The 12,750-nt window shown below is 42.6% G+C and overlaps 1 protein-coding gene across 1 annotated transcript in view; it reads left to right on the top strand.

Annotated features, from left to right (window-relative positions):
- Nucleotides 1-12,750, top strand: part of ERICH3 (glutamate rich 3) — a 45,407-nt gene that overhangs the window by 8,187 nt on the left and 24,470 nt on the right. The window contains 9 exon segments of the mRNA XM_050901083.1: nucleotides 1,918-2,011; nucleotides 3,452-3,577; nucleotides 4,181-4,252; nucleotides 6,069-6,197; nucleotides 6,858-6,932; nucleotides 7,427-7,582; nucleotides 8,926-9,144; nucleotides 9,809-9,989; nucleotides 11,473-11,659. Coding sequence (XP_050757040.1) covers nucleotides 1,918-2,011; nucleotides 3,452-3,577; nucleotides 4,181-4,252; nucleotides 6,069-6,197; nucleotides 6,858-6,932; nucleotides 7,427-7,582; nucleotides 8,926-9,144; nucleotides 9,809-9,989; nucleotides 11,473-11,659 — 1,239 coding nt within the window.

Below are 12,750 nucleotides of genomic sequence, written 5' to 3'. Positions count from 1 at the left end.
CTCCAGAGTACATTTGTTTTTTGTTTAGCTTGAGCAAGTCAGTCACATAGAGTAGATGCGATGATTTTTGGTAAAATGTAGTAGCTGTATTTAGAGGGGGGAAAAAAAGTATTCTCATCAATGCAAGCTGCTCTTCAGACAAACTGCTGCCATATGGTGACAGCCAGCAAAAACATGCTACAGTAATATATGCTTTCTAGCCTGCAAATACCACGAAAGTAATGAATCTTGCCCTGTACAAGTTTTGTGCAATTAAATTTACGGATATGTTTGTGGGACAAACATTTTTGGCTGTTTACTTAAATATTCTAGAGTCACTGTTATGTTCGAATAAATGGTCCCCGAAACAGACAGGACAGTTCCTAATGGTGCTGTCATGGATTAGTTTTCCCGAGTGGTTTGTGAGTTCTGTTGGTGTAAAGGCCAAATGGAGAACTGTTTTTTGAAACGGGCTTTGTGTCCGTTCATGAACAAATTAGTGGTTGGCCAGGCAACATTTTAACAGACATGTAGCTGAATCCCAACTGAGAAAATGGTTCAAAACAGGAGGGAAGACTTAAGCGTATTTTTTGACACCTGAAATGGAAGCCACTTAGTTTTCTGTGTAGGTGTTCCAAGTCATGAATTTGATATGCAGTCCCTCTGACGGTGGGAGCATTAAAGAAGAGGGAAGTGCCATAAAGAAATGGATGGGAATGTGGATACTGAAGGAGGCTTTGGCTGAAAACACAAATAAGTAGTCTTCATCAGAACAAAGATTTGCACCCAAGTTAATAACATGTATGCTAACCTTCAGGCCAGTGAAAACACTATGGAAACTGTCCTGTCTTAACAATATGTTTTGGTGCTAGCAGTTTCTCCTATCATAAGTAGACTGAAGAAAGTAATTTTTTAATGTTAGATACCAGACAGTAATGGCTGAGAGCTGGCAATGAAGACTGGCAACTGAAAGAGGGTAGATTTAGATTAGATATTAGGAAGAAATTCTTCACTGTGAGGGTGGTGAGGCACTGGCACAGGTTGCCCAGAGAGGCTGTGGATGCCCCATCCCTGGCAGCGTTCAAGGCCAGGTTGGACGGGGCTTTGAGCAACCTGGTGTAGTGGAAGGTGTCCCTGCCCATGGCAGGGGGGTTGGAACCAGATGATCTTTAAGGTCCCTTCCAACCCAAACCATTCTGTGATTCTAAGACCACAGGAAAATTCCTTTGTGTGGGTAAAGTCTGGTAAGTGATATGCCTGGAGCTGGAGGTTGGACTAGATGGCCTCTGGAGGTGCCTCCCAACCCAAGTTGTTATTACAGGTCTTTGCAAAAGCTGCCGGAAACTCTGTCGCTGCCGTATCTATCGCCAGTTAGGAGGCGGCAGAAGGAAGGGGAGCACGGGGCGCGTGGTGGGGCAGTGGGAGGCGTGCAGTGGTGCAGGAGTTCTGGGACATCTCTCTCCCTGGTGATGTACAGTACACTCGTGTACTTCCAACAGGGCCCGTGGCAGGGCAGCCAGGGAGCTGGGTCTGTGCCTGCCAGACTCAGCCAGGAATCCAGCTCCAAATGTTGTGTGGCGTGACGCTGTCCTGCCAAAGGTCAGAGTTTATTATCTGAGGAGGCTCTTGCGGGAGTTCGTCTTGGAGGAGACCTTCAGGGCTGGGCTCTGTTGGACCCTGTGCCTTGGTGGTGGTATGCTGTTCGATGCTGAGCTGCTGTATCTTATGTAGAAGTTGCTTGTTTCTGATACGAATCTTCTGGAGGCAAGAAGATGTTGCTTTTACATAATCTAATGGGCATTTATCTGACAAAATGCTGGGCAAGATTCATCAAGACAGCATTTTGTGCAGCAAACTATTGGGTACGTCTTTATAACTGAAGCTGTAATAATTTGGCTGTCAAGGGGATTATATACGTCTGTATTGATTTTATTTCAGATTTCTTGCAACCTACAATAGCCTTACAGACAAACACCTGGTTGGATATTTCAGCAATACCAGGATAAGACGACATCTTCAGAGATCAGGACTGGTGAGATTGAAAAGTTTCCTTTTCTGAGAAAAAAAGAAAAGAATTCTTTGCTTCTTTTAATATTGCACAAGTCAAACCACGGATGGTTCTGTTGTTTATTTCTTAGAGGTATGTGTTGTCATTGGTAAGAATCTGACCAGCTAGCCAAACACCTGAAATTATGCTGTGCCAGCTCAAAGCCACATGATCACGCTGTGACTGAGGGCGGGTTTGTTTAATCGAAGCATTTCCCGCTGCATTATTATCTACCATTGGTCAGCTAGATATCGCAGGGACACAGGGCTGTGGTGCATAAGGCTGCGCTACTGGAGTCAGAATGACAGAAGGACAGGTAAAACTGAGCTTGGAGCTTAGCTCCGTGTGCTAAGTGGTTTTTGAAGACACGAGCGACAGCTGAGGAAATACTGTAGCTGGCATGGAGCACATTTCAGGACATCAAGGTCCAAGGGCCACCTGGGGCTATGAAGATGCTGGCATGTGGGCTGCTGGTAGAGGATGACTGCACACTAGAAGTGATGTGCTAACAGTCAGTTTGGAGGCCGTACTCCACAGAACATCACGCTTACGCTTCCACTGCACCATCTGTAATGCAACAGTCATAGTGCTTATCTGCGTGAAACTGGGAACAGTGGCTGACATGGATTGATGATGTATGTAAATATTGGAGAGCCTTGGCTTAGCCCTGAGCTTCTGCTCAGTAATGCAGTTTCAGTAAGTTATTACACATGGCACTGTATTACTGCACAATTACGGTGATGTGAGAATGTTTGTCGATCTGCTTGTATTTCACATTCAGGCAGAAGAAGATATTTCATGGAGAGGTTTTGATAAATTCAGAATGTTTTTATGTTTTTGCTCCGTCTTTCTTTTTGCTCATTGGAGTTTGCCTCTGCAAAATCTTTCAGTTTGCAAATATACAGAATCATACTGATTCTCTTAGGTTTTTTAAACTGTGAAATCTAAGCATCTTGGACTCTACTAGTTGTTTAAATAGCCTCAGTGTTATTTTTCAAAAGTGTTTAATGGAAAACTGAAAGATTTGGTAAAGGTTAATGTGCTGAACTTTTTAAAAAAATACTTATGCACTCCTAGGTGTGACTCTCCTTAGCACAGGCAGATGCAACCCTTATGCAGTAGGAAGGCAAGTATTTAATTCCCCTCCAGTGACTTGGGCAATAGCCCATGAAGAGTAAGGCTGAGCCCTCCACTGTCAGGAAGTGTGACTGCTGCTCTCCTGCTCTCTTCATTTGGCTGATGGGGTCCATGGGGTCAAAGAAACTACAATTCTGGGCTGGGAAGTGAGTTCCAGCACCATGGCAGAAGCAGAGGTGGTAGCTAACCAGGAAGAGAAAGTAGTCTTTCTGGGAAATTGCACTCTGTTTAAAAACATACTTTATTCTGTCTTCTCCTTTTTAGTTACATTATATTTGTTTATGGCAGATCTCAAGGAGTGGAAGAATAATATCTGAGAAAGAATACCGGCTAAATGCTATGAGGAGGGATCACCAAAGATATGTACAGGAGTGCCTGGCTCGCGCCATATTTCATAAGGTCCTTGACATGGAGGTATGCATTTACTAGTGATGTGGAAGCCTTTTCAGATACTTCCCTACTGACAGCCAGGGGCTGTTAACTCGTACTGGACTGTTTTCCGTAGCTGCGCATTCATGCTCCCCTGAAAGGCTGGGAAAAAGGACAATCTTTGTGCTTGACGTCCCCCACATGAAACCTCCACTGGCCTCTAGTTGTTAAACCATACTGTCATTAGAACATACACCGTCCTGGCTCACGTTGCTCTTTGGCATTCATCAGATTATGGGATGATATTTACAGGGCTAGTTTGCTTAAAAAAATTCTAATCAAAACAAAATAGTTCGAACATGGTTTTATATCTTATCTGAGTACAAAATTTGGGCACGTTCCTGTTATGTATCAAGAATGGAGTTGGTCCCTACAACTTCACAAATGCTCAGTTGTTCCCTTGCCAATGTTAATATACACAGGTGTAATGCAAATGGATTGAATCAATAGTAGTTTTATAATAGGCCTCAAGGAGGGTAACAACCCGGGAGCAGGCAAGTGATAAGCAGAACAGGAGCAAGTGTTCATACAGTCACTGATGTCTCATAATGTCCATTAATGAGATTTCTCTTTCTCTCACACTGATAGCGTCATCATCAGCTGGAAATAAAAAGGAAACTTGAAAATTCTGTGAGGAAGGAGACGGTGCAGAAAATCAAGGTAAGGCTTGAGTGCTACTGAGTACTGATGGGAGATGGCAGTTTTGCCCTGTGTTAAATAACAGCCATGCGTCAGGCCAGAGATTCATGGAGCCAAGTGTTCTGTCTCTGATGTTTATGGAAAAAGTACAAGAAACAGGCAAGTAGAAGGTGATCCTGCCCCAGGTTCCATCTCCTTCCTCTATCCAGCAGTTCAGGAACTTCCATTCACGCACCTAATTCCTTTTGAATCTACTTATTATTTTGGTTCTGCAGTGTTCTTGGTTGTGGAATTTAATTATGAGTTGTATGAAATGGTACTTCCTTGCATTTCTGCACAATAATTAATGTATCTGCTGTCTGATAATTCTGTTTGATGCTCCATTGTTCTCATTATGAAAAAAGTTAATAACTGTTCTCCTTTTCCAAGGCATTTGTGGTTTTTCATACCTTTTTCATATTCCTTCTCAGTTTTCCAAGCTGAAGACACTCAGTCTATTGATCTTTCATACATGAGCCATTCCAGGCTTCTCATTACTGTTGCCATTTTTTTACCTTTTCTAGTTCTACTATTTCTGTTTTGAAATGGGGAACCAGAACAGGATGAATAATTCAAGATAACATGTTGCAGTTCTTCTCCTAGTAATTCTAGACACTATCTGCTTCTGACTGCTGCTGAGGACTGAGCTCACATTTTCAGTCGTTTGCCTCTCCACATGATTTTTAGTAGAACCAGCATGTAGTAATGAAAAGAGGTTTCAGAAGTCTTCACTTTGGTGTCATGTAGGTAGAGCTTGATTCTGTAGTTATTAAAGTCATGGAAATCCCACAGAAATCAATGATTCTTCTCCCCATGAAGTCACTTGGACTCATATGGGAAAAGTTGTTCTCATTTTGGCTGAAATATACTCAACATCTTATTTCTTTATTAGGAGCCTGCATACGTTGAGAAGAATGCATTGAGAAGCTAGCTGCTTCTTTGAGCAGTCAAAATACAATGTCAAATCTTTTTAATTTTAAATAATACATTTATAAGCAATTCATCAGGTAAAGAAAGGAGGAGATTTTCATGAAAAACACTGATCACTATGGTAATTGCAAAGGCATTGTTTACTGACTGAACTCCTCCTGGTAGAAAGTCACCACAGTGGAAGCAGCGATTAAGGCACACTATCAAGGGATTCTGGACTTGGATAATTTTGGAACATAAACCAAAACTGCTTCCTTCAGTGAGAAGCATAAGGGAGACACCTGCAGATATGTGATCTGTATCTTTGCTGTGATGCCACACTGGGACACAGGAACCTGGCTGGAATTAGCAGTGTAATTTAATTCTCACCTCATACATTCAGTGAATTCGGCTGAGTAGCTAATCTAAAAGGAAAGGAGAAAGACAGATGACTGAGCAAGGGAGGATGAGAGACAGCTATCTGTTTCCAGAAGGGTAGTCAGCCCAGCGTGGAGCTTTTGAGAAGAGAAGGTAGGGAGGGCCAGCAATCAGAGCAAGGAAGTGGCAGATGCACTCAAATTTAAAAAAGGAAGACCTTCAACCAAACCAAGAATTGGGAGATACACAGAAACAGGCATATGAATTGAATTTGGGGGGATCAGCAGCTGGAGAGGGCTGCAGGGAAATGAATCAGAGGTGGGAACAAGTCTTTTCCCTCGTCCCTCTCTCATTCTCCCTGCGATTTCCTTTCCTTCCTTAACCAGGTGTTCCATCAGGTCTAGGCAAGCTGATCGTCATAGCTGTCCAGTGAAAGACAGATGGAAGGCAAGCTCAAACATTCCTGTTAGAGTATTTAGTACTTCAGAGACGTAAATTTCTGTTCTTTTAGGTGGAGCAATCCAGAAGATCAGTGGAAGGTGCTAGCCCTATGCGCGCCCCACATCCACCACTTGGTCCAAGAAATCATTATGGGCTCCATCCTTCAGTGGCTGGAGAACCAGCTAGTCACTCACAACTGGTGAGTTTCACCACGTGCTCCATATGCTATAATGTAAGCACACAGAGCTGAAATCGGGCACGTATATCTATGACATCTGTGCTTCGTCTAGAGCATTGACTGCCCTGATTGTTCCAGATTAGGGCCTCATCCTTCATCACTTGAGGCTGATTCCCTGTTTGCAGGATTGTGTCGTTAAAGAGAAATCTCGAGGAGCCGATGTTGCAGGAATGTCACATCAGAACCTAGAAAAAAATAGCTTTGCTTTGTGATAAATCTGCTTTAATCTTTCCCTTTTATCTGCCTTGTCACCCAAGGCTAGGCCTTGTACGTTAAGTATTGTCAATGAAAACTGTGGCTGTAGGCAAGTTTACACAGGTAGTAAAATCCTGAAAGCAATGGAGGTCTTCTAGAAAACAGAGTTGAAGGGGTGCAGTAAGACTAAAGCTCATTCCAGAAGGCCGTGCTTTGGAGCTCTGGCTCAGAAGCCTCTTACTCTCTATTAATGGGCAGAGAAGGAATGTTAATAGACTCCTGAAATATTAAGATACTAAAGTCTAAGGTCAAAGGTCAAATATATAGTTCAGTTTTAACTGATTCTCCATTTCAATAATGATAATGGGTGCAGACTGAAGAGAGACTTTCAGTCCTGACTGACCTTCTCCTCTCCGTCCCATACAGAGGGCACCCGGACCTGTAGTTGATTACAGTGGTGGACATCAACACCGATCCAAGGAGCCTGCCTTTTCTAAGATGGTAAGTTAACTCGGTTAAACAGGTTTTTTTAGGTTTTAGCATTTTAACTTGGTATTCTGAAAGGTATACAAGGAAAAGATGAAATAAAAAAGTCATAAAAATGCTGAGTATTGAACAAAAATAGGCATGCTTTTGTCATGCATTCTCTCAGTGTCCATGTGCTGAAGTCACCAAAACATAGCACACTGCTACAGTTTCTATGAGTTCATTATGTTTGCTTCAAGGCTGCACTGTGAAGAGACAGTAGCAAAACCTGTATTTATGGCCAAGAGTTATTTTGGATGCTCCAGTTTTTGGATGCTCAATTAGAGATGCCTAAAGGGGTCTGGCTCTTCAGAGGCAGACTAGAAAATTTCATTTCCTGAAGGTACCTGAGAATCACTCATCGCTTCCAAGTATTTTGATCAGTGCTATGTTTTTTTTCTTTATGATGCTGCTCTGCACTGGAAACTATACACTGAGATTTTGTAGCTGTTTTCTTTTTCGTTTTCTAGACTTCCTGGCGACCAAATACAGCTCCGGGAAATATGCAACACCCGCTTCGCCTCCAACCGCTTCGCAGCTGTGCTGCAGTAGGGTCTGTACCAAAGACTTCCAGCTCTAAACAGAAGTGCCACGCACTTGAACAGGATCAGCAGTTTGCCAGTGGGGTGAGGCCACATTTCATTCTGAAAATAATATAATTTTAGGGACAGCTTTATAATACTGCTTTAGTACTGTAGTTTCCAGAACTGCATAGTGCAGGCAACATGCCTTCCAAATGGTTATCAGCTTTTGTTTAAACTCTCCTTTTTAACCTCCCCTTAATTTTCAAGACATTGTCTTACTGGTCTAATGCCCAGTTCTTGATCACAGCCAGGAAAAATGTGGTGACTTATCTTTTGTAGTATAAAATCTCTCTGCATGCAAAATTTTCTCCCTCTACATAGATTTTTCTGTTATGTAGAGAGGGAGGCAGCCACCTGGTTAACACCAATAACTCAGGAATATTTTCAGACAGTCTTACAAGTTTTCATCTTCATCTACAGCTGCAAAGTAGCAAAAAGCTCCTTTTTTTTTTACCATTCCTCCTACTAAGTCACACTAGCGGGTTCAGAGAATGCGAGCTTTTTGGAGTAGCCAAACATGATCTTGATGTGTATGCAGTTACTTTCAGGTGAGATTTGGACTTGTCTTCTGTTCTAGAAAAACATTATGTAATTGGCGTTGTGTTAGGAGTTCCAGGGGACTGGAGTATTTTGGAATGGGACTGTGACCTGCTACCACTGACTGGCAGGCACTGTATGAATAGCTCCCTTCTGCTGTGCATTTGCTCTGTATTGTGATGGTCGCGATCCTTTCTCCAAGAATTTGCTGGCACTATCTATGTCTACTCAAATTACGGGTGATTTAAATGGTTTCTTTAATGCTCACTACTGACAAAACAGCTAAATCAGTCATAGATTTTGAAGACATGATGCAGAGCTCAGATCCAGAGCATGCAACGTTTGCAGAATTTATTCTCTAGAGATGTCTTGCTTTTCAGGGCCCTGGTCCTCTGCATTTCATCCTGAAGGAGGACTAAACCTCCACTACAAATGGGAAAGCAGCATTTTGAACCACGTCTTGTATAATTGATGCCAAATGATGTTACTGTTGGAAGATTCTGGCTGCTTTGGAATTTGCTTGCCAGCTGAGAGAACGCAGCAGTGCTGTGGGGTTGTGCAGTATTCTGTCTGCTTGTGATCAGAACTCTGCATGGTTACAAGTAGTACATGGTTAACAATGTATATATCTATGAGGGTGAGGTTTTCAAGCAATCTGCCTGTTGCTTTGCAAATTAAAAGAAAGGGTTTTAGCACAGAAATGTTTTCATGAACAAAATTGCAAGCGCCACGTTAAGGAATTGTTCTAGAAATATGTGTGTTACTAAATGTAAAGAGCATGGTTAGTTCAATATGCTCGGTGGCTATTTTTCCATAACCTATTTAACCTGGTTAAAATGTTTTTGCAGGGGGAGAGGAGTGGGTTAAGACTTATGAATTCAATGGAATATGTGACTGGTGTATCCCCGTATCAGCTCCCTGTCATTAGCAATTACGTGATACCAGTGCCACCTCCCCCCCTGCAAAAAGGAGACAAGAGCATAAATGCAGTGAGAAATGGAATGCCCAGAGGCAGACGATTTCGTCCCACCACTGCACCAAATGACGTAGAGCAACTTTTAACAAAGGTATGTTATCTCTGTCTACTTCTCTGTTTATGTATAGGTATATTACCTTCCTCATTTGTGTATTTGCCTAATGCTGAAATATGTGTATACCTAGTTTGCATAAAGATTCACTGAATTTTTGAAAGAAAGAAAATTTGTAACTAATAAAATATATAACTGCCAGCCATCTCTCTATATACTAGAACATTTGGTGTTTTTCGTCAGTTGGGGTAAAAAAAGGTGCTTGAACAAAAAAACCGTAGGAACTTTTACTTAAAGCTTCCCATCTTAGCCAATCTGATCCTGTCTCTGACCATATCTAGTACCAGAACTTCAGAGGGATATATGAAATGCCTTGAGTGTATGAAAACTTTATCTGTTACACTATATCTCCAGCCAGTTTTGACTCCTGTAAAGGAATTTGTAGGAACCCAGGATTGGGAGGGACGATATGCGTCATTAAACCTGGTCCCTGCAATTTTGGGCAATTCAATGCAATGGATTTTCAGTCCAAAATATTTGCCTGCCCTTCTGCACATTACAAAACACTTTAGAATTTAAGCGGCTCAAGGCCTGTCTTAAAAGACTGGAAGCCTCAAGTGTATGCCACACATACGTGATCTTTGTGTTCACCTTTTGTTAGAGTTGGAAGCTGAATGCCCATTTTGTGTATTTCCTGCTGCAGAATTCTGGAGGATTCCCTAAGCCCTCATTACGCAGCAATGCATTTGTTACCATGGTCTTTCTAGGAAAAAGCGTGCATTTATCTCACGATGATGCTGATTACAGAGATGAAATCAAAGTCTATCAGCAGCATTGTGGAGGAGAAAACCTTTGTGTCTACAAAGGCAAGCTATTGGAAGGAGGTAAGGATAAAGAGTCAAAGAGTTCATATTGATTCCGGCAACATCTTTTTTTATTGGCTAAAATGTTGATGTGATATCAAAATAATTTCAGCTGAGCTCAGTCAAGATGTGTGCATCCAGGGATTTTTATACCATCTGCCTCCACGCTAAATCTGGATCTACCGTTTCATGATTGAAAGTGAGGTTACAATTACTTTTGCAAATTATGGTAGAATAAATTTAGAGAACTGATTTAACAAAATGCTGTAGCTTAGATTAATTTTGTGTAGAGATGCATGGTTAATAAAGTAGTTGTAGCAGTAAACTGTCCTTAAATAGGGGTTATCTGTTTCTGACTTGGTATAATACATCAATGCATGTTGCTTATTATTCCAGAAGGAAAAGTACATAGTGGGAGCCCAATTCCCACCTCTTTTACGTGAGTGCAATTCCATCACACCAGTAAAAGGTGAATTGTGTTCTGGGAAATTGGGAAGAGGAAATGGCTGGGAGATCTTCACTTATGAAGAAGAGTGGTTCCACAGATTACACCCGTCATTCCAGCTCACAGAACCCCCTGTGTTTGCGTTTGCATTTTCACTGGATATGGGGAGACGGTGCAGAGATCCCTGCACTTCAGCCTGTCCCCTGAGGTTATGGGTGCACTGCAGTGTGCCCGCAGATCTGGTTAGGGCGTTTGCTGCAGCTGTGTCCCAGCTGTGCGGAAGGTGTCCTTTGTGTGTGCTCCTGTTGTCCTGAGCCCCATTCACACCTACTGGGGAACCCACTGGAGTACAGCATGGCTTCCTCCCTGCTGGTGTGTGCTTGGTTTACTTTGGAAGGATAAGGGAGTGCAACCCAGTCCCCCCCAGCGTGGAGCTGGGTAGCAGCCTCAGTGCCCTTAAGGCCTGGGTGCTGAACAGTGCCCTTGCAGAGCAGCCTGCAATGGTTCCAGAAACTGCATCTTTCAGCTGCTCAGTGTTCTATGAGTACGGCCGTGTTAGTGCAGGCCCAGAGCCACTGATACTGCCGCTGTACTCATCTGGAGCCTGGCTGCACTCTGCGAGGTGCCGCACTGAGAAACGCGTGTATTCCACTGCAGGAGCTCTAACATGCTGCTGCACTGCACCATGTAGACACACGCCAGGAATCCTAAACTTTCTGTGCATAATGCACACTCCTGTAAGGCGAGTGGCAGAGTTCTTTTTTTTGAGACGGGAGGCTCTGGTTTCTGTTCTGCTGTAGCAGTGAGTGGCCAAACTGACGATGTGTTAGCTTGTCGCAGGGGTGTCCGGCTTGGTGCTCCTGGGTTGGAAAGAGATAAGGCTGTTGTCAGGGGAGGAGGTAGAGTTTTACCAACTAATTAATACAGCCGAGAACCAGAGTACCTGACCTCAGAGGGCTGGGTGCTTTGGTGGTGATGCAGATGAGATACTGTCAGCCTATTGCAATTGTTGTAAAGCATAACCTTTTTCTTTGAACCCTTTCCTTTCTGCAATTACAGAGACTTTTCAGTTCGTCTCAAAGAGGCACCATGGTTTCCCATTCAGCCTCACCTTTTTTCTCAATGGGATGCAAGTGGACAGGTTGAGCTGTTGCTGTGAATACAAACATCAGAAGCGTTCCAGGCTGGGAGGCAGACATGGATACTTCGGGTTTCTCAATGTGGAGGGAGCATCTCCTTGCTACAGGTATGGAGACGAATACACGTTGCTAACAAGGACTGAGCAGCCCAGTTGTTAAGAAAGTTTATCCCTTGTTTCCTCTTTTTTAATCTTTCTTGCACCCCACAGCTCTGTAGAACCTGGTCTGTTTCTCGGTGCCCCTTGCAATGTGCAGAATTGAGCTTATCCCTCAGGGCCCCACATCCAAGGATGCCATCGAAGCCAGCTACTTTTTGCTGCCTCTTCAGTCACTCTGGAGTACGCACAGCAACGGACAAGTCAGCACTTCCTCAGCAGTCGAGTATGGAGGAATAGGTGTGGGGTGGTATACATATGCCACTTGCATGTTTCTGGTGGAAGTGATAGTGGAATAAATATCAAGAGTGCTGCTTAGTTAACTGTAGTTTTCAGGGTTTTCTTTGTGATTGTGAGAACAAGATAATTTGTTTTTAAACAGCTCTGCTGCTAAGGTGGGATTCTACTGTAATACCCCTGGCTGCAGAATAAGACAGTACTGAATGTTAGCCATGTTTCAGAAAACAAATCCGTGCAGAAGATTCTTGGGTTTGGGCAAAAGTCAATGCTGTGAGCAACAGCTGTGGTTTTGCCAAGAAGCTTTAATTTTAATAACATCTTCCTTTTGTGTGATTGTTAAGTCATGCCAGACAAGTAACATTCTGCACACATGGATAATTTTAAAACTTTTTTGTTCTTTTCATAAGTAGTTTTTAAAAGAGCAGCAAGCAGTTGGAAGAAGAGAACCTCCACAGAGCTATACTCTATTTTTTCAGATAAGGACCAAATTCTAAGAAAAAAAAATTCTACTTTATTGTACCGTATTTTCCTCTACTCCAGTCTAACATTGAACATGATTTATGTAAATGTATTACTTAGTATATTGAAAGTAGTGAAAAACATCTGAATTCAGAATGGATATAGTGGCTATAGAGTTTAGGAAATGCCCAAATATCAGCTTTTGTGTGATTTCTAGAAAGATTTGAAGTGAATTTTCTAAATTAATATAGTCTCCAGAAATGGGTTAATTTCTTCCTGAGTCGCCCCCGCTTTCTGTTCCCCTTCCCCTCTTATTCTTAGTGATATCTCTGTTTTCCTGTCTC

This window comes from Gymnogyps californianus, chromosome 8, assembly GCF_018139145.2.
Source record: "Gymnogyps californianus isolate 813 chromosome 8, ASM1813914v2, whole genome shotgun sequence".
NCBI classification, from domain to species: domain Eukaryota; kingdom Metazoa; phylum Chordata; class Aves; order Accipitriformes; family Cathartidae; genus Gymnogyps; species Gymnogyps californianus.
This window is presented reverse-complemented; position numbering and strand designations above follow the sequence as displayed.